The sequence below is a fragment of the Cenococcum geophilum genome (genome assembly GCF_001692895.1).
Source record: "Cenococcum geophilum 1.58 unplaced genomic scaffold K441scaffold_12, whole genome shotgun sequence".
Taxonomy (NCBI): domain Eukaryota; kingdom Fungi; phylum Ascomycota; class Dothideomycetes; order Gloniales; family Gloniaceae; genus Cenococcum; species Cenococcum geophilum.
The window spans coordinates 1385639-1408320 of record NW_027137570.1 but is presented as its reverse complement, the minus strand read 5'-3'; the positions used below and the strand labels follow the sequence as shown (position 1 = coordinate 1408320).

The 22682-nt window shown below is 31.8% G+C and overlaps 1 protein-coding gene across 1 annotated transcript; it reads left to right on the top strand.

Annotated features, from left to right (window-relative positions):
* Window positions 1-6140: 6140 nt before the first annotated feature.
* K441DRAFT_550795 (uncharacterized protein) lies at window positions 6141-6296 on the top strand (the record flags this gene model as incomplete). The annotated part of the gene is made up of 1 exon (XM_067643064.1): window positions 6141-6296. A coding segment is annotated over one exon (156 nt), but the record flags the coding sequence as incomplete, so codon positions are not given.
* Between the last annotated feature and the right edge of the window lie 16386 nt (window positions 6297-22682).

Sequence of the window (22682 nt, the reverse complement as noted above, 5' to 3'; positions counted from 1 at the left end):
GCCCCCTATATCTAATGACGTAATTATTATACCTAAGAGCTTTAACTTAAAAGCCAATAAGTTACCCTAAATGTAACGGCCTGGCGCCAATTAATCGCTTTAAAGAGTATCTTACTATTAACCGCGTACTCCACCGCCAAAGGGTATATTTAACAATAAGGAAGTAGATAAGTTAGTAGGAGAGCCTTACAAAAGGGTGTCCCTTAAGGAAGTAGTAAAGGCCTAGCTTACTACTACGGTTGCCGTAGAGCCCTCTGCTTATATAAAAGACGACGTAATTAATAAGAAAGAAGAGCTAGAGGGGCAATATACGGCTATTAAGATTAACTACAAGACTAAGGTTATTGGTGAGGAGTAATATAGGTAACTTTTAGTAAGTTACCCTATATCTACTCTTCCTTTTATAACACTATGCTAACGCCAAGCCTTTCTATTTTTAGTATATAAATATACTGGAGCTCTAAGGAGCTCCTAAAGTCAAATAATTTACTAGCTAGATAGAGTGGATTTAAACTTAGATCTAGTCCAAAAAGATCACTATTTACGGCTAGAGGTCAGCCACATCACCTCTAGATTACTGGCACATTAGGCAGTGCGGCTACTTAGATTGGCGGGACAACACTCCACTCAGCCTATAGACTAGATATCCATTATTCTCACAACAAGTAATAGCCTCTAGTATTCTTAGAAGCGAAAGAATGGATATAGAAGCAAAAGTTGGCTCTTATAATTAACAAAGTTAGCTTATTTAAGGGAGCCACTCTATTTAATACTAACTGCCGCCTCTAAGCCCTCCGTGACTGTCCTAATAAGCCATTTAGAGGCATTCCCGTTATTCTCCTAATAGGCGATTTCTATTAGTTCGCCCCTATGCTTAAGATAAGCCTCCTAGTAAACCGGATAGAAGATTTAGCTTATATGGCCTCCCTGGAACAGGCGACCATTACTTACTACTATAGCTATAATCTATAGCTAATATTCAAGATTGTTATTCTTCTTAAGGAGTAAGTCTGCGCGTAAGATAATCCTTAGCTAGGTGCTCTTTTAGACAAAGTACGGGCTGGAATTTAAACGGTAGAGGACCTTAACCTACTTAACACCAAACTTATGGACTGCTTCTAAATCACCTTTAAGGATAGCTTACGCGCTATAATACCGCTTAATCGTAATTAATGGAGCCTCAATATGGAAGCTGTAGTAGACTGGGCCCGCTTTTATAGGAGATATATCTATCTTTATCTTAACCTACACCTAGCGCAGTTAAGCCTTATCCTAGTAGGAGGTAGCCTAGACCATTAAATAAGGTAATAACTCTAATTATAAGATCTCTTCTTCCTATACTAAGTATACGCGAGCGAATATATAATTATTCTATAATATTTAATCCATCTCTAATACTAAGTATATATATTTTATAATTCTTTATACCTATTTAGTTCCTTATTTAATCTACTATAGGGTTTTATATATTAGTAGCGGCTAAAAGACTAAAGGGTAAGCTGGCTAAAGCTCTTACTAAAGTTTAATATTATTCTAATAAAGCGTCTTAGGCCCTAAAGGCTTAACTTAATACTTATATTTAACTAAGCTGTCTTATAAAGGTTTATAAAAAGGTATACTTAAAAGAGCTACATCTTATAAAGTAAGGTCTCTCTAAACTTAAGGCTAAGGAGGCTAAAAAGGATTTTAATTAAAAAGAGGCGGAAATAACTTATATATTAATAGTGGATCCCTTAAATAACCTGGCCTGTCTATTACCTTTAACTAATCCCTTTATTTTTAGCTCCTTAATATTACCTAACCCATTTTTCTTTAATACTCCTATACTTTTTCTATAGTATTCTTTAGGTTTTATAGTAGTTCCTAAGTAGTCTTATTGTAGCCTATCTACTTTACTTTATATTATATTTTATTATTAATATTTTTATAACTAATAATTTTTAAAGCCTGCTATTTATCTTCTTCTTATCCTCTATATATCTGCTTTATAAACTAATAGCTCTACGTTTTTATACGTTAGCTTTAGTATTATAATATACTATATAGAGTAGATCTTTATTTTTACTAGTAAGTTAAATCTATATATAACTTCTAAAATCTTAACTATAATTTTAAATAGTCCTAGTTTAATATAGTCTAGCATCTTACTTAGTTATTAACTTATAAAAAATTTGTATAATAGCTATCCTTTATCCCCCTCCTTAAAATCTGGTCCTTTAGATCTCTTAGTATTATAGTATCTTTTTATCTTTTTTATATTAGTTTTATTATAAAATAGAGGTCCTTATAAAGATTTATTAAAGTCTCTATTCTCTACTTTACTATTTTACTTATTTTCTTTACTTATCTTAGTAATAATAATATTCTAGGTATATATCCGTAATTTACCTAAAATAGTAATATTTCTATACCTTTTTATAGTATTATATTATATACAAACCATATAACTAGTAATATTCTTTAGATCCATTTCTATACCCTTATCCTATTTATAGTCTATAAATATATTTAAGTTCCTTTTTAGAAAGAAGAGTAGAAGAGCTGTAAATAATATTAGCGACTTAGTTAATTAAGGTATAAGTATAGCAAGAGGGACGCGCAAGCCTATATAATTGGATTGTCTATAAACAAGAATCTAAAGCTAAAGAAAGAAAAGGAGGAAAAGAGTAGCGTTGCTTAATATTTTATAAGAACTATAAGGGTATAAAGAGGCTTTAGAGTAGATTTAAAGGAATAAAATATATTCTATCTAAATCTAGAGGTATAGCTCTTATAGAGAATAAGATGTTGCGTAAAAAAGAGAAAAAGATTAATGAGAGAATCTTATAATTAAATAGTTAGGGGTCTTAGTGGTTAATACATACGTATATACGCACGTGGTCTTTAATAGATTTTAGTAAAATTTAATTACTTCTAGCATAACTTGGTTAAAGTATTAAAATTTATATATTAAGTGTTTTACTAAAATATTCCTACTATAACTAGGCTAGTCCCGTTATAATACCCCCCCTTTTAGCTAAGGGTCTAAAATAATTAAATTTAGTTAAAACTTATTACTTATTGCGTTTATATACTTGTATTAAGTAGTAATATAGAGTTTTACTAGTTCTATTATTAAATAAACTAATTAGGATTTTCTATCCCTAGGATAAAAAATCGCTATTAGTTTAGTTAAGGCGGTAAGCCAAACTAATATCTTTATAGTAGGTATTAGTAAGGCAAATCTAATTAATTAGATAACTTAAACTAGCGGTTAAAGTTTTTTAATATCTTATATATTACGTAATTATATTATAAACGTTATAATATATTTTAAGCTCTTTTTAAGCTTAAGCTTTCTACTATTATATTTTATATATTTATATTAGGTAGCAATTATTTACTATAGCTAGAAGTGTTAGATATATTGTAAGGGCGGCTAAGGCGCTAGTAGTAAGCGAGCTAATGGCGATTTTCTATACCGGGTATGGAAAATCGTAATTGGTTAACAAAGGTTACAGGAGAATACGTGATAAGCCTTACCTCTTGCAACGCGTAGATCTTAGAGAATTATCTATTTATAACACCGTATAGTATATATTATTATAATATATATATTCTATACGTTGTAAAAGTTATACTAATACTAATTAGTAAGCGCGTATAGATTAGGAGATATATACTTACTTAAAAGACATTTACACTCCACCTTATAAAGGCCCTATTTTAGTTAAAGAGAATTAAAGTACTCTAGATTTGGAAGACATCTAACGCTCTACCTTACCCGGAAATACCTTAAATCTACCCTAAATTTAGAAGATGTCTAATGCTCCACTTTAACCAGAGATAGACTACTATACTAGTAGTTAATGTAACCACGTTAAAAATGCGACTATACTAAGAACGCGACCACCCTAACTACTACTTAAACTGTCCCTTAAACGACCACTTAAACCGTCCCTTAAACTATTCTACACATCTTCCTTATTTCTTTTAAAATAGCTATACCTATAAATTAAAAGGTAGAAATAGAACGATAAAGGAACGGGATTAATATATAAACGGCAACTAGTAAAGACCTTATAGACTTTATACTGTTTAAGTTATGGGAATATAACGAGTATAAGTTAATAGACAATGGACTTTAGTCCTCCTTCTAAGACGATTTTAAAACATTTAGTGTTAATATATTTTTAAAAGTAAATATATAGTACCTTTAAAGTATATATACCTTCCTATAATATAGAGGAGTATATATACGCATAAAGGAGAAATGCATAATATATACGTAACTCTTATTTAAATTAACATAGGAAGAACATTAATATTTCTAGACTTAAGAGAACTTGGATAAAATATATAATAAGCTAAATAGAAACGGGTTTTAGTTAAATAAAATAAATAATATACTTAAGCGCGGTCTTAACTATAAAGTATTATAAGACCTAATAGTTTATATAACCCCATTTTAACTATAACAACTATTAAATGTCCAGACTACAACCCTACCACTATTTAGAGGAACACTAGTAGGACCTTTACCGTATATAACCCTACGACCCTAAACCGCTCCCCTCCTATAGATGCTAACTATACTAAAATAGGGTAAAGAGATTTCTAACGCAGTAAAGATATATATAGAGGAACTTAAATATAATAGCATAAATGGCAGCTTTAATTACAAACTTACTATCTTTTATAGCATCTATAGCCGATTTAATGTTCCACAAGAGGCTTATAATAAAGCTTTACTAATTATATTAATAGGTCTAGCCTTAAACTAGTACTTTAATAGCGGACTTAGTAATCTTTTATTTAAAGACGCTTATAGGCACCTTTGAAATTTCTTTAAAGGCCCTAGCTTAGAACGTAAAAACCTTAGTAAATAGAATACAATCTTATTAAGGACGATAATGGACAAGAATATAGACAAATCGACTAGTAATTGCCTCTAAATATTAATTAATACACTCTCCTAACTATAGTATAGCCTTACCCNAGAACTATAAACAANACNATTCCTAACTAATAAACTTNTTANNTCTTNCTAGGGAATTNATATATNCCAATTCGCTNTATTAGACCCACCTTAAGAACTAGGCCCCCTTATTAATAAACTATAGTCCTTAATTACGGCTTATAAAAAACAGAACCTAAAGCAAGCTTAAACTTAAGCTTACTATACAAATTATCGGTACTTTAGAAGGGAGAATAACTATAATTAGTATTAAAACTATAACTAATATTAAAACCGAACTTACGACCAAAACTATAACCGCGACCGCACCCGCCCTTATTTCTCTCCATATTATAAACCATATTGCTTTATATATAATAAGGAAGGCTACTAATTATAAAACTATACCTAAGAAGAATAAAAAGAGTCTAAAGCTAAGTTTAGAACCACTAATAGAGACAAGTTTAGTAAATTCGATAACCAATTTAATAAACGACTTAATTAATATATTATGGACTACGAGGATAACAATATTAACTTAGAAGAAGAGCTTAAGGAAACTTTTTAAGCACTAACTATTAATACAAATTATAAGGCAACCGATAAGAACTCTTAATAAAATATTAACCACTTTTATACCTTTTTCGGCTAAGTAGAATAGTATAAAGCAACTTTTATAGCTGCTACCCTAGCTAATAAAGCCTTTAGCTATTTAGTTACAACTATAGATAATATAACACCTCTTATAACCAACTAGGACCCCTTTACCTATAATATAACCATATTTACGTCCCGCTATACTATAAACTACTTTATAGGCATAATAATTAATATAGAAGCATTTAAACGATCTATAGTAGAATACAGCCAATTCCTAGCATTCCAAAGACTTAATACCGGTGTATAACTTAATACCACCATATAAGGCATGGTTAATATATAATTTAGCATTAAATTAACCTTATTAATTAGATTAACTAAAGTAACTACCCTAATTAGCATAATCGAGTTTCATATTATTAAAGTTAATACCCCATTTTTACTCTACCTGGCAGATATAGATTAACTATAAGTATACTTTAACAACCTAAAAAATATACTAATTACCCCTTAGAGCGAAGTACTAGTTATACGTTACTTTAGCTATTTATTCCTCCTTTAAAACACATCCCTATATAACTACTTAACTATATTATTTAATTAAAACCCTTACTACTTAACTAACATTAAATTAAGACAACTATATTGTCGCTTCGGCCACCCTTTAGTTAAACGTCTTACACAAATACTTAAATGCTTAGGGCACGATATTAATAGCAAGACTTTGGACTATCTTACACGTTACTACTACTATTATTAAAAATATAGAAAGTCGCCTAGTAGATTCAGATTTACCTTGTTTTTACTAGGGTATGCCGTAAAAACTTAGTAATAAGCTTCGCGGATTAGTTTAGTCTATAAATTATTAACGTTAGGGACTATAAGCCGCTCCTAGTATAGGAGCAACCCTTCCTCTATTTTAAAATTAGGGTTTTTTTTACAGCTTAATTATAGAGGGCCTTTAGGGCGTTAGCCGTGCGGTTTACAGTTAGGAGGCGGTTAATTAGCCCTATTAGTTTGTCTAAGGTCTCCTCTATTAATGCTAGCTTGTTTAGCTAGGAGTTTAGCTCTTTAAGGATCTATAGGTTAAGCTATTTAGGATAGAGGAGGGCGCGCGTCCAATATTAGGTCTTTAGCTTATCCTAGGGCCCTATATCTTATTCTTTTCAGGTTAGGGTATTAGTCTTAGAGTTTTACTTACTAGAGCAATATATAATTATAAAAAAGAATTAAAAAAGTATTTTAGCCTACTAGGCTTATTATTTAGTAAGCTGCTTTATAGTTATAAAGTACTCTAGGGCTTTATAGTCTATATATATCTTAATCTAAAAGTTTATACCTTTAAGCTCTACGCGCTATTAAGAGAGTAATTAAATAATAGCTAGCATTTCTTTATTATATACTTTATAGTTATACTTAACCAGGTCTATTATTTTTAAGAAAAAAGTAATAGGGTACTATTTACTATCTAAATATAACTATAATAGGATTCCCGCTACGACCCCATTAGAGGCGTTTATTTTTAGCATTAATTTAAGGTTTAGGTTATAGTAATAAAGAATTAGGGAAGAGATAAGCTAATCCTTTATCTCTTTAAAGGCTTCTATATAGTTATTATTAAAGACAAAAGGCGTGTCCTTCCTAGTTAGTTATATAAGAGGTTTTACTATAATTCTATAGTTACGGATAAACCAGCGGTAGAAGTTATAAAAACTAAGAAAGAATTAGATTCCTTTTATTATATAAAGGGGCTTCTAGTTACAGATTACCTCTACCTTCTTAGGGTTAACCTTAATACCTTCTATAGTTATAATAAACCTAAGGTATTTTATACGTTTTACCCTAAACTTATATTTCTTAATATTAACTTATAAGCCTATATTTTATAGTCTCTTTAGGACCTTCTTAATATAAACTTAATACTTAAGTTCGTTATCTAAGTATATAAGAATGTTATTTAGATATACCATGCAGAATTCATCTAGGTAATTAAAAAGAACGTTATTTATATACCTTTAGTACGTAGCTAGTCCATTTATTAGTCTAAAGGGAAGAACTTTATATTTATAGGAGCTATAACGGGTATAGAATGTAGTTAAATCTTTAAATATAGGGTCTATCCTAATTTAGTAGAAAGCTTAACGGATATTAAGTTTAGTAAAGATCTTTACCCAGCTTAGACGTATAAGGGTCTTATTAATTAAAGGAATAGAATACTAATTCTTTTAAGTAATAGCGTTTAGCTTTTAATAGTTAATGTAAAAGCGAAGGCCTCTATTAGGCTTTTTTATAAATAGGATAGGGGAAGTAAAAGGGGCTTAACTTAGCTTAATAAACCCTTTATCTAGGTTATTAATTAAGTACTACTTTATTACTTTTAGCTTATCTATTAATTATTAGTAGAGGGGGCTATAACCTAGTAAGTTATTAGCTTCTAATTAAATCTTATAATTATATATCTGGTAAGGGGGTAACTTATTTAAAGCCGCCTTTAAGAATATATCCTTATAATTTATATAAATAGTAGAAAGAAGGCGTTTAACTAGTTCCTCATCGGTTTCCTTAGCTAGCTCTTCCTCCCTATTATTAATAATTCGGTTAATCTTATATAGGCTTATTATAAAGACCTTATTATCCTTCTAGTATATATTAAAGTGGAACGCTATAGCGCTAATTACGGCGATATCTATAGTAGGGGGGTTATATAATAATAGGGGCGTATATAACTTTATAGACTTCTAGGGCACTAGCATTATTATTACTTCTTTTAACTCCTATTATATCTTTTAGAAGTCATCCCTTATATCCTATTAATACGTTCTTTTCCATACCGGTTAGATCTATATAATTATAAGGGGATCTTATAGACAGGGGGCTATAAGGACACGATTAGAATAGGATAGATTAGTAAGAGAAATAAATCCTTAAGGAGGTAAGGCCTCTAGGATTGTAGAGACTATATACTATAGGCACGTACCTCTAGCACGTAACCGGCGACTATCTAAGGGGCGTCTAGGGGTTGTCCTAAGGGCAACCCAAGGTGTCTGCAATAATATCCTTTACAATAATTTAGACGTTATCTATATTACTATCTGTCCCACTTCTATATATAGAGTCCTCTTTAAACATAGCACTTTAGGAAAGTATCTTTATTAGTACGGAGTTTTTTCTAGCTTTATAGCGGGCGTCTTTTTAGGTAAAGGCTAGATTATAGGCTAGGATATCCTACTAGTAGGTAAGGTTAGCCCTTATAGCTAGTGTCTTATAGTTAATTTAGATCTCCCTAATAAAGGAGGGCAACCTTAGTCTATCCTCTAGCTAGACAAACTATCTTTATTGTATATTTAACTAAATATTAAAATAGGACATCTATTTTCGTCTAAGGATTATATTATAAGACCCTAAGTCTAGGATATAAAAGGGAATGCTATATTAATGTTGTCCGTTAAGAGCGATATATAACTTTAAGATATAGGTAATAGGCTAACCGGCTTAGCTATTATAGCCTTTTACCTAAATAGGCTTCTCTAGTTAGATAGCTTCTATATTTAGAAACTTAGTAATATTATTTATATAGGCAGTGTTTATAAAGGTAAAGCCATTTGCTTTAGTGTTAATAAGGGCAGTTATATTAACTCTATATCTATTTTAAGATACTATATATAGAACTATAAAATGCTTTCCACCTATTAACTAACTAAGATTAATCTCTTTAAGATTAATAGGGTACCCTAGGGTTCTTCTTTTCCCAACTCATTAGATGTTTCTCCTTCCTCTATCTCCTTAATATCGCCTATATCCTTTAGCTCCAGGCAAGATAAGGCAAAGTAACCCTCCTTATTACAGTTATAGCACATAGCCAAGGTAGGGTTAATTAGAGTATTACAGCGAATACTAGTTAATGGCGTAGTATATAGCTAGTTAGGCGTCGCTCTTCAGTGCGTAGTTATAACCGCTTTTAGTATAAGAGCAGTTATAGCTTATCTTCCTACTCTAGCTTTTATAGGTATAGCTAGCGAGTTTTAATCGCTATAGAGTTATCTCTGCTAATTAGGACGGGCTTTAATCTGCTTTAGTTTTAAGTCTAATAATAGGCAATAAGCTACGAGTCTGTTATAAGTTAGTAGGTCGTCTAAGGTTATAGTGATCTTCTCTTATAGCCGAATTATTAGCTTATCGTATAGGTCTAATTAATAGTTCTTAAGAGGAACCTGGCCTTCTCCTGTAAGGTATAGGAATTAAGTCTAGAATTTGGTAAAGGGTTAGTTTAGTTTTATTATTAGGCAATTATAGTCATACTAGGCGTCCTATACTTTATTCGGGTTAACATAAATAGCCACTAGGTGCCGTATTATCTTATTAACAGATATAAATTAGATAGGGGACTCGTCCTTAAACTTAGCTTAAAGGTGCCGTTGGGCGTCCCTAGTAGTTTAACTAAAAAGGTAGAGCATTTTAGCTTCTTTAAAAAGGAAATAGTTATAGTTAATACGGAGCTTTCCTTATACTTAAATCCTTTAATTCTTAAGGTAGGGTCTATTCTGTTAAATAATAGTAGGGGGTTAGGGAGCTTAACGGACTTTAATTGCTTTATTATTATATCCGTACTCTCTAGTATATTATATTTAGTGGAGTAAATAGGTTAGCTAGGGCTTTAAGAAGGGAAAGCTAAGCTATTTTATAGGGCTATAAGGCTTTCTAGGATCTCTTATAGGGTCTCTTATATATTTCTTACTTTAAGACAATTGGCTTCCTAGCTGGCTATAAGGGCGCAAATCTGCTTACATACGTTTACAACGTCATTATTATCTTTAATTTTTGATCCTAATTAGATCTTAGGTTCCTCTTAGGTAAAGGCAGCTCTCTTAAATAAGCTTACTTTAGGTGCCATCATTGGCTTCCTAAGGTTCGTTAGTATTATATGCTTTAGTTTTAATTCTAGGGGTATAGGTCCAGTCCTATCTAGCTTATAAGGTGGGATATTATCTAGGCCTTCCCAGGCAATATAGAGTTGTTTTAGTATCTAAGTATAGCACGTTAACGCGTCATTGCAGACGAAGTTTCTTTTGGGATAGGATATTATTAAGGCCTTCTTAGGTAGGGTAGGGTAAGCTTAGTATAATATCACGGCTCGTATAAATGCCTCTAAACTAAAGCTTATAGAATACTATATTACAAAGATACTAAGCTAAGAAAAAGGGAAAAAAGAGGTTACTAGGACCGATGTAAATAAATATATAAGGTAAGTTGCTAAGGCGCTAGCTCCAGGCGAGCTAATCACAGGTCGGTAGAATATAGTAGAATTTAGTAGGTAACGTACAATAGCGCCGTTACATTCTATATACTTAGATATATTTTTATATATAGTTATATATTATAGGTTAGTAATATTCTTATTAAACTATTTTATACGTCTTTATACGGCTAGGATATTCTACTATAAAAGAGTTTTATATAAATTTAAGTATCTTAAATTATAAGGGTTTAGAATTTGGGATAACTATCTTCTATTAATAGTATAACCGATTATTATAGATTTTGTATTTAGCAATATTACAGCACTAGTAGAAAGCGGCAGTTATAGTAGACGCTATAATAGACGTAGAGCTTATATAACTCTTACGTGACTAGGGATTATATATAACTCCTTACGTTACTACTTATCTTTTTCTTTCCTCTTCTTTAGCTTTAGATTCTCGTTTATAGACAATCTAATTGTATAGGCTTGCGCGTCCCTTTTGCCGTACCTATACCTCGATTAACTAAGTCGCTAACATTATCTAAAGCTCACTCTACTCTTTCTTCCTAAGAAGGAACTTAAATATATCTATAAAACTATAAATAGGACAAGAATATAAAATAGGACCTTAAGGGCAAGAATAGGACTATAAGAATAGGACCTAAAAGAAAAGAATAGAACCCTAAGGAAAGGACCTATAAAACACGCATAGACCAGAACCCCTAAAGAAATTACCCGAAATTACCTAATACCCCTACTACTATGCTACGAAATATAGTAGTAGGTAAAGTAGCTATAGGACCCTTAAATACTTTAGACGAAGAAATAATTAACGTTTTAACCCCCTAGGCGGAGCTTGCGGCTGCTAATACTAAAATTAAACAACTACGAGAGCTGCTTAAAGCTAGAGATACCCCTATATCTAATAATAAGTCATTATTAGATAACTAAAGACTTACTATAGTCCTTTAGGCCTTATCCTAGCGCCTTAGTAGATCTATTAAGGCCTATATAGCACTAAAGCGGTCGGTAAAGGTTGCGGATCCCCCGCTACTTATAAACGGAACTAACCCTATATTTAATAATTGGAAGCTTTAATTATAGGATAAGCTTAAAGTTAATATAGACTACTTCCCTAACGCCTAAGCTAGAATAGCCTATGTCTTCGGCCGTACTAGCGGAGACGCCTAGACGTATTTACGCCCGCGATATACTAAAGACTTAGCAGACCCCTTTATCTCTAAAAAAGAAATAATTAAATACTTATCTTCTATTTATAAAGGCCCTTTTAAAATATAAAACGTTTGCCTTAGCTATAAAAGCCTAAATATAAAAATAACGGAGACCTTTTTAGCCTTCTAAACCCGCTTTTTACACCTAGCTGGACAGGCCTAGATCTCCTAGAAAGACCTACTACTAGACCTCTTTAATAAGCTTACCCTAGACCTATAACGGGCCGTATTGCTAGCTTATACTACGGCATAAATATTAAAGGAACTTATAGACTATTACCTAGCTATTAACTAAGGCCTTTATTAAATTAAGGCACGCGCCAATTAGCTAAAAACTAGAAACCTTATAAACTAGGCCATAAGTACTATAAGTACGGCCTATAGTGCCCTAGTATAATCGGCAACTCCTATAGTTAACCCGGCAGCTAGCCGCGCAGCTACCCCTACTATAGGCCTAGTGTATACCCGGCCTATATATAGCAACCCCTATATATAGGCCCTTAGCGATTAAGGAGCTTACTTCTTATATGGTTAAATAGGCCACCCTATAAGGAACTGCTTAATAAAGGCAAAGATAAATAAGGTCCTGTTAATTTAGGAGGACAGTATAGAGCCGGAAAAGGAGGAACCTTAGAGGAAGACTCCTCTCTAGGGTTAAAAGGGATTAATATATTATATATTAATCTAGGTCGGCTAGTTAGTGGAAGAAGCTATACTATCCCTTATACTTTATTCCGTAATAAATATTAAGTTTTAACCTCTGCTTTAGCTAACTTAGAAGTAAATACCTTTACCTTAATTAATACAAAGTGCGCTATAAAACTAGCTAACTTTTTAAATACACCCCTTAAAAAACTGCCTAAACTAATCCCTATTCGCGGTTATAATGGACGGATAGGGCTACTTATTATAACTATCTTATAAATCTACCTCCGCGTTAATAGACAAAGGTAGTATAATATCCCCTTCTTTATTACGGACCTTAGAAGCTATAATATAATCTTAGGGAGAAAATGGCTAGCCTATTTAGGCTTATAGCTTAACATACGGAATAGGCAGCTTATATAGCCTAAAACTATACCTCTAACGCCTTCCTTTATAAAAGAGATTAGTATTATAATAGAAAACCTTATACGGCCGTAGATAAACACCGTTTACTAGGCTAATGCAACGTATAGGGACTAGGCTTTTAAGAAGGATATATAGCTTAATCCGTAACGGATCCGTATACTACACCGCCCCTAGATTGCCTATATTACACTACCCGCACCAAAGACTTAGGAAGTTAGTAGTGGCTTAGCTAAGTCCCTAATAGAAAACTTAGGCCCCACGTAGCCATAAAGGAAGGCTAGGAATATTAGATAATATACTAAACTAATAGACTAGAAGGATAACTTATAGAAAATAAAACGTAAGCTAAGGAAGACTATAAACCCTATACCGCAAAATACGGCCTAATAAATATCCGTAAAGAAACCCACGGACCTCCCACTAGTTAATATATGCTGCATTAGCGCTATAGGATTCTACTAAAACCTAGTTTAGCCTAATACCGTTGCCTTTACAACTAGCTTATACGAAATTAATTAAATAATTAAAGAAAAAGAAGCCCTAGCCTAAGAGAAAGGTAAGCTTATAGATAAGGAGCTAGTAGAACAGAAACTGCCTAGTTAATATTAGGAATTTAAAGACATCTTCTCTAAAGCAGCGTCTAATGTACTTCTACCTTACCGACCGTACGACTATAAGATTGAAATTAAGCCAGATAAGGTGGTTACCCTTAGCTATAGCCCCCTTTAACAGTAATTTACTACCAAGTTATAGGCCATAAAGTAGTATCTTATTAATAACCTGGATAAGGGCTTTATTGAGCCTAGTTAAGCCCCTTTTAACTTACCTATTCTCTTTGCCAAAAAGCTAAATAGAGGACTTTATTTCTATATCAACTACTATAAGCTTAATAATTTAACCCTTAAAGACCGCTACCCACTGCCTTTACTTAATGAGACTTTGGCCCGAATAAGTAGAGTTAAGATCTTTACGAAGCTCAATATCTGCTAGGCTTTTTACCGAATTAGGATGGACTCTAAATTAGAAAACCTTATTACGTTTTGGACCTGTTACGGAACGTATAAATATAAAGTACTGCCTTTTAGACTGACTAACAATATATAAATGATATACTATTTAACTACCTCAACGACTTCTGTATAGTATACCTAGATAACATTATAATCTACTCTAAAAATAAACTAGAATATAAAGAGTATATCTATAAAGTCCTATAACGGCTTTAAGAAGCTAGCCTCTAAGCCGATATTAAGAAGTTAGAATTCAGTATTAAGCGTATAAAATACCTAGGGTTTATTATTAGTATAAACGGGATTAAGGCAGACCTAAAAAAGATAGCCGTAATTAACTAATAGGTACCCCTAAGGACTATAAAGGGGGTATAGTTATTTTTAGGGTTCTGTAACTTCTACTAACGCTTTATTAAGAACTATAGCAGGATTACCCGGCTACTAAGCCTACTTACCCATAAGGACCGGCCCTTTTACTTTAATACCGTATATAGGTAGGCCTTTAACGAGCTTAAGATATAACTGGTCTCTACTCCCTTATTCGCCCACTTTAACCTAAAATAGCCCTTAATGCTAGAAACCGATGCCTTAGATAGTGTTATAGCTAGTATTTACTCCCAAAAGCAAATAGATGGAGAATGGCACCCTATTGCTTACTATTCGAAGACTATAGTAAATGCTAAGCTAAACTACCCAATTCACGATAAAGAAATGCTGGCTATTATCTTTAGCTTTTAGCACTGGCGAGCCTAACTAGAAGGTACCCCTAAGTCTATCTAGGTAGTTTCTAATTATAAGGCCTTAGAATATTTTATAATAATAAAGGCCCTTATAGCCCGACAGGCGCGCTAGGCGGATACCCTATCTTAGTTTAACTTCCTAATTATATATAAGCTAGGCGCTACTAACTATACAGACGCTCTTATAAGGCGTAAATAGGATATAAATAACTAGACAGCCGTAAAGATTTTATTATATACCTAAGCGCTACTATAACTAGAGCACCTTAACTCCTAGATATAGGCAGAACTAAATATAGACTCTTTAGATGCTAAGATATACTCTATTAACTCTATAGAACTAGACATTATTAATAAACTACTACATGTAAACCGCATGGCCCCTTCTCTATAGGAGTGCTATAAAAGGGCAAAGAACGTTTCTAGCCTATAGTCCCTTAAAAGTGGACTGCTTAAGCACCGCAAATAGCTAGTAGTAGTAGAGGAACAGAACTTATGGACTCGGCTTATTACTAAAGTATATACCTAGGTCTTTACGGCCTACCTTAGAAAAAATAAGACCCGTAGGATTATTAGCGACCACTACTACTAGCCCGGAATAATTATAGATATTAACCGCTATATACGGAACTGTAATAACTGCTATAGGTCCATAATTCTATAAGATAAAACCCTAGGACTATTAAAACCCCTCCTAATACTCGACTGCCCCTAATAATATATCTCTATAGACTTTTATAAGCTACCTCTAAACCATAACGGATATAATATAGTTATAATCCTAGTTAACCACTTTAGCAAGCGCCCGTTCTTAATTCCCTGTTATAAGAATATTAATACTAAAGAGGTAGCCCAATTATATATCTACTACGTCTACCGAATTTACGGACTACTAGATACTATTATATCTAACTATAGGCCGTAGTTTATATTAGCCTTTTAGAATAAGTTTACCTAAATCCTAGGTATTAAGCTAAAGCTTTCTATAGTATATTACCCCTAGACAGACGGTTAAACAAAGATTATAAATTAATACTTAGTCTAAAGACTCCGGCCTTTTATTAACTACTTCTAGGATAACTGGGCTAAACTGTTGCCCTTAATAGACTACGCCTAAGCAACCTTACCCTATAACTCTACCGGATTTGCCCCTATTTAACTAGAAATGGGTTACCTACCCTATATAAGCTTTAACTAAGAAAGACTAGAAGGGCCCTAGACTATATACAAAAAACTATCTTATAAGGAAGCCTAGCAGTACGCTAAGCGCTTAGAAGAAGCCTAGAAAGTAGCCTATATAAACCTAAAAAAGGCCTAGAAATTAATAAAATAGTAGGTAAATAAGTATAGGCGCGAGCCTAACTTTACTATAGGCGATATGGTCTAGGTTATAATAAAGAACTAAAAGATAAAACGGCCTAGCCGTAAGCTGGACTATAAGATAGTAGGACTATATAAGATTCTTAATAAAATAGGCAACTTATATAAGGTTAAGCTCCTAAACTTAATTAAAGTTTACCCTATCTTCTTACCGGATAAGCTATAGAAAGCTATAAATAACCTACTACCTAGATAAAAGAATGAACCTCCCCTACTAATTTAAGTTAATAGCGATAATAAATAGGAAATTAAAGAAATACTGGCCTATAAACTTGTAAAGGGAACGTTAAAGTATTATATTAATTGAAAAGGATATAACCTAGACCCTACTTAGTACCCTATATAGAACTTTATAGGTAGTCCCTATAAGCTTTAAGAGTTCTATAGCTGTTACCCTAATAAACCCGGACCGCTAAAGTACCTAGATAAGTGGATAGAATGCTAGTATAATAAAGACGATAAGCTACTAGAAGAATATAAGGACAAAAACGCCCTAGAAATTTCTTAGTTATATAAGGTCTTAAGATATCCAGGAACTTTAACCAGCGGTTAAAGTTATCTAATTAGTTAGATTCTCTTGCCAAGACTTTTAGTAACAAAGCCTAAGGGCAGGCTTTTTTAGAGGGGGGGGGGGTAATGTTACGGCACTAGTAGAAAGCGGTAGTTATAGTAGACGCTATAGTAGACGCAGAGCTTACGTAACTCTTACGTGACTAGGGATTGTATATAACTCCTCGCGTTGCTACTTATCTTTTCCTTTCCTCTTCTTTAGCTTTAGATTCTCGTTTATAGACAATCCAATTATATAGGCTTACGCGTCCCTTTTGCCGTGCCTATGCCTTAATTGACTAAGTCGCTAACAAGCGAGTGCAGTGTGTCCAACAGTTAGCTTAGCTGCGATCTTAAGAAAAATAGCTGACTGACTACGTCAATTAGATTGCTTGCTATCCGCTAGCTTTCGGATAACGTACGCTAACTATAAATCTGCCAGCTAGCTGTCCCAATTAGGAAAGTAGTATAGACTTTATAGTATTTTATTGCGGATTTTAGCAATACCTCTCTATATATAAATATTAATATTACTTAATTAAAATTCGACCCTAATTTACCTAATATAGTATTTAAATATAGCTAAATTTATCCTATATACCTATAAAAGCTTAAAAAAATAGGTAAAATAGTTAGTAGTAAAGGCTCTAAAGGCTCTATTAAATATATTTTACTAAGCTAGCCTTTTTACCTCTATAGTTAGCTTATAGCTAATAAGATTAATATTTAAACTTATTAACTAAGGTATAGTTAAAGCTCTACTAGAGTGAATATAGTTAATTAAACCACTTAATAAAAGGCCTTTAATTAACTGCTACTTCTAATATTAACCTACTTTTATAATATCGGCTAATAATCTACTATACTTATTAAGAATAATTCTTTTATCTTAATTAAAGGCTCGGTTATGTATAGAGAGTTTATTACTAGTATAGTGAATATATTAAGAGTAATTTTAGTAAGTATTAGATAAAGAATTTAACTAATTTTAAGCTACTAGTTAAGAGGATTAGAAATAATAATATTCNGCTTATTACTATTATTAAAATTAATNTNAATAGACNTAAAGCCTATATTATAGTAGCGGTTAAGCTTATTAGTAAGCTTAATACGCTTTTAATTATACTTTAAGGAAGTAAAACTCCTATCTATAACTAAGAACTNTATATTTATTATTTAAATTATTATTAGATTTATAAGAAGCCTTTTTANATTATTGCTNANCTAGTTCCTTATCTTCCTTATTTACTTACTTATTAATATGGCTATTAAATAAAGTCTCTATATACTGCCTGGCGTACTTCTATTACTAGGGTTACTATTTCTACTTAGTAAAGGTAGGCGCGTTTAAAAAATAGGTAAAGGATTACTATAGTAAAATAGTAAGGGCTCTTAGCCTTTATTTTATTAAAATATTTATTAAACCTTTTAATAGCTATATTAACGCCTAATTTAAAGAAGATATTATACTTATTTTTAAGGCTTTATATTAGTAACTAACTTCTATAAAGCGTTATATAAGTCGTTACCGCTAGGAATATTAGTATTGCCTTTTATACGCTTAATAGCTCATATAAAAGGCTTTAAGATTTTAATAAGCTACTCTAGTTACTACTAATTTTTATTAGTAACCGCATCCTATAATAGATTATAGTTAATATTAACTGACTTTCTTTAAGCTTAAGGTTAATAATATAGCTAACATACTCAAGCTACTCCTTTTTAGCTACTAAGAGGCTTTATAAAAGGTAGTTATAGAGCTTATTATTATTACTAGTATTATTAGCTATTAAGAGGCTAAGCTTATAATTAAATTAATACTTTTAAATTATTAGTACTAGGGCCGTTAATATATTTTTAGTAAAGTATAATCCTTATAGTTATAAAAGGCCTAAAAGTACTAATTAAAGCCTTTTACATTTGTTAATTAAATAAGCTATAATACTAAGTATTGGACTTATAAGGGGATATCACGTAGCTACGGTTCGTAGATAGTATAATAATTATTATTTATTCTTAATTGATTTATATTATAGGAATAAGAAAAGGGGTAAGGAACTAAAGGTTCCTTACTGCGCTAGGGCCACGTTAATACGTAACAACCGCTTGCCTTATTCCCGACACTAGCAACTCTTCTTTTATAGTTGCCATCTATATACACTTATAAATTGCCACTATATAAAGATATAAAGCTAAGGGAAGAAAGAAAAAGAAGAAGGGCGTTAGGGGTTAATGCAAAGACAAGTAGGCCGCTAAGGCGCTAGTCGTAAGCGAGCTAATAGCGATTTTCTATCCCGGGGATGGAAAATCCTAATTAGCTGTTTAGAATTAGGGTCTATAGAATCCTTCTACTCCCTTTTAACCTAACCTTTAACTTATATACGTAGAGTATTTATATTAACGAACGTCTCTAGTGCCTTATTTAGGTTTACCTTTATTATTACATCTACTGGGTTATCTTAGCTATTAATCTATTAAATTTTAAAGAGTTTTTAACGCTTATAGGATTGCTAAAGGGCTATAATATTAATTATAAGACGCTTCTCCTTTATAGTACTAAGCTTAACTAAACACTTATAGAGGGAATATAAGTTAGTACATACAATTATAGGAATAGTAGGAAGTTTAAGCCAATCTATAATTATCTTAAGGGTAGTTCCAATTGTAATTGCTATATTAACTTCGCTAACTATTCTATATATCTCTAACGCTAGAACGCTTTAAGTAATACGCTTACTCTTAGTTAAGCTCTAATAGATAAAATTACCATAGATTATAAAGTTATTCTCTCTAGTAGATTTATTTACGATAATAATTTTATATCCTAGCTAGGAGCTAAAATCTTTATTATTTATAAACAACCCATTAATAAATATAAAGAGCTTAGCGGTAGGAAGATTAATAGATATATAGAGTAGTCCCCGATTAAGATAGGTTATTTACTAAAAAAGGCGCTTATTTAGGGCAAGGACGTCCTCCTTAGTTAGTTTCTAGTGTTAAGCGGCAATAGAGAGATTAAAGGAAGCCTTAAACTAACAGATAGAAGCAATATAAGCTCCGTAAGCGCGTTGCTCTACGTATCCTTACTTTAGGGAATTAACGTTAATAACGTTAATCTTCTTGCCTTAACCCTTCTGGTGTAAAGCAATAGAGTCCTTATTTAGGGAAAGGATACATCCGTTAAAGAGTAATAGCGTTATTATATTAAGTCTTTTCTTTAGCTTTACTATAAGATTTACCTTTACTAGCTTATCTTCCTTAAGAGCTAAGAATTAATTATCTTCTAAGATAATTATATTATTAGTTTATATGCTAATAATTCTAAATAGAGTTCCCGTGGTTATAATAAGGAAGTAGGGATTAAATATAAAGGTAGTTATTAAAAGCTTCTCTTTATAGTGCTTACTATAGGTAGCCCACTAATAAGTTCCTGCCTTTATAATTCTATATAGTGGCTTAAGCATAACTATAATTATATCTTTAGGATATTAGTGGCGAATTTACTCTAGAAGATATGCTAGTATTAAGCGCTAAAGGCGCGTTTCTAATTGGGTGTAGGCCTAAGTAATATCTTATAAATAAACTACTATTCCGTTTTTTATTAAGGAGGGAGCTAGTATAATAATAACTTACTAACTAGCTTATTAAATCGTAGGGGATTATATAAGGATCGTCTCCTTACTGTTATTATTATAGCCTTAAATAACAAGCCTTAATTTCTTAAATAGGGCGTTAGTAGCCTTACCCTTAATCTCGTTAACCATTCTTAACTTAAAGATGCGAATTCTATTAAATTTAGTAAAGTTATACTTCTTAAATTTAAAGACTCCTCTTATAATAAGACTGTCAATTTCCTACTTATTAGATATTTAGAAAGGAGCTCCTAAAGTTATAATATAACCTTCCTTTTAGAGCTGTTTTGCAAGCTTAAAGTTAGCCTTCTCTTTAGCTGTTATAAAGGCTATTAATAACTTAACTCTACTCTCTATAGCAGTAACGAATTACTCTTTAAAATTAATAAAATATTAGCGATTTTATAATCCCTTTAGGCGACCTCTACCGCGTCATAGTTGCAGCACGTCTACTACAATTATATTAGAATTATAGTCGCCTTCTAGGGCACATTAATTGTAGTTCTCCTCTAGGGTATCTTTTAGGGCATCTTCTAGGGTATCCTGTAAAGGCTCGGAACTATTATCTTTATAATAGGGCCTAATAACGGTTAAATAAAATTAAGTAGGTCTATAGGGCATCTAAAGAGTATAAGTTTAACTATTAATTATAATGATTTTATATAGGCCTGACCATTTTCCCTTTTTATGCCATACCTATACTTTAGATTAGAGTGGTAAATTAAGCGTAGTTAAGGTATTTAGGCCATTTCTTATTTCTAGTATGTTATTAACCTAGCGCGTAGCGTATAGACGTTATACCTCCTTTATTACTTTATAAATAGCCTTAGCTTATTATATAATAGAGGGAAATAGTAAAGAATTATTAGTTATTTAAGGGTAGGCGCTAAAGACTAGTAACGTGGGTATGAGCCTATCTAGGCTAGCGGAATTGTTAACGGCCTTAACAGTTATCTATAAGATAATTTCTTTGCTAGCGTCCTCTAGTTCTAAAGAAATAATTTTATATACTTAGCGTAATAGCATATAGTATCGCTCTACTTTTTTAATACTATTATATGCCTTAACAGGGACTTCCTTAACCTTAATTGCTATTACTTTTACTTATTATTAAAACTCCATAAATAAGAAGTTCTTTCCTATGTTATAAATAATTTAATTAGGGGGTCCTAGGTAGATATTAATCTAGTATAACTAAAGGGTATCCTATATATTCCTAGCTAATATATCCNTTAAGAAACGTGCGGCTTAGAAGGAGGTTAATAAGTTAATAGCTTAGAGGACTGGCTTGCCGTTAAGATATATAACATTAATAATAATACAGAAGTTAAAGTTATAGTTATCTTTAAGGGTAAACTTAAATTGGCCAGGGGACTTCTAGTTTATTTAGTAGTAATAGTAGTACTTTATAAGATGCTTAATTGCCTTAACCTTAACTTTATAACCTACTCGTTAAAAAACCCTAAGCAGTTAGTAAACAGATAGGTGGCTAAAACAACGGTATAGTTAATGTAGCTCTAACTTAGTTAAGTGACTTTAAGCAACGCTCCTTTTTGGTTATTAGAGGAGTAATTAAGGGTAACCCTACTTACGTATAATAGGCACCTAATTATCTCCCTAAATAAGTATATTCTTAAGGTTATTAAGCTTAACGCCTAATTTATTTATATCTTAGATATAGAATAGAAACGGGGTATTTATAGAAATAATATAGAAGGTAATATATCCTAATAGGGTTTGGACCTTAATTATGCTAAGAGAGATTATAATACCCTTACTAAAGCAAATTATATATTAGCCTGCCGTTAATTAGTTAATTTAAATAGAGCTATTAAGCTACTAAAGAGCTTAAACTTAAGGTTTTCCTACTATAGATACTCCTGCGGCTCTAGTATCTAGTATAATACTATAGAAGACATTCGCTAAGTATTTATTATTAAAGGAGAACGCGGAATTTTCCTTTAGCTTATTAAAGATATCTAACTTTATAATAGAATGGAACGTAAATTAGTTATTAAGGATAGCAACGGTTTATATACTATTTACCTTACTATACTTAATAAAGTATTAGTTAGAAGAGTAGTCCTTAATATCTATATCTATAAGGAGCTATTCGGCCTTATTAACCTTATCCTTAAGGTCTTTTATGCCTTTATATTAGACTAGAAAGCTTTAAAAGTAGGCTATAGTAACCTTATAATTTTTAACGTTTTTTATACTCTGTCGGAACTTATTATATACCTCCTTTCGCTTATTAAGAGAGTATTTATTTAACTAGTAATTTGGCTTCTTA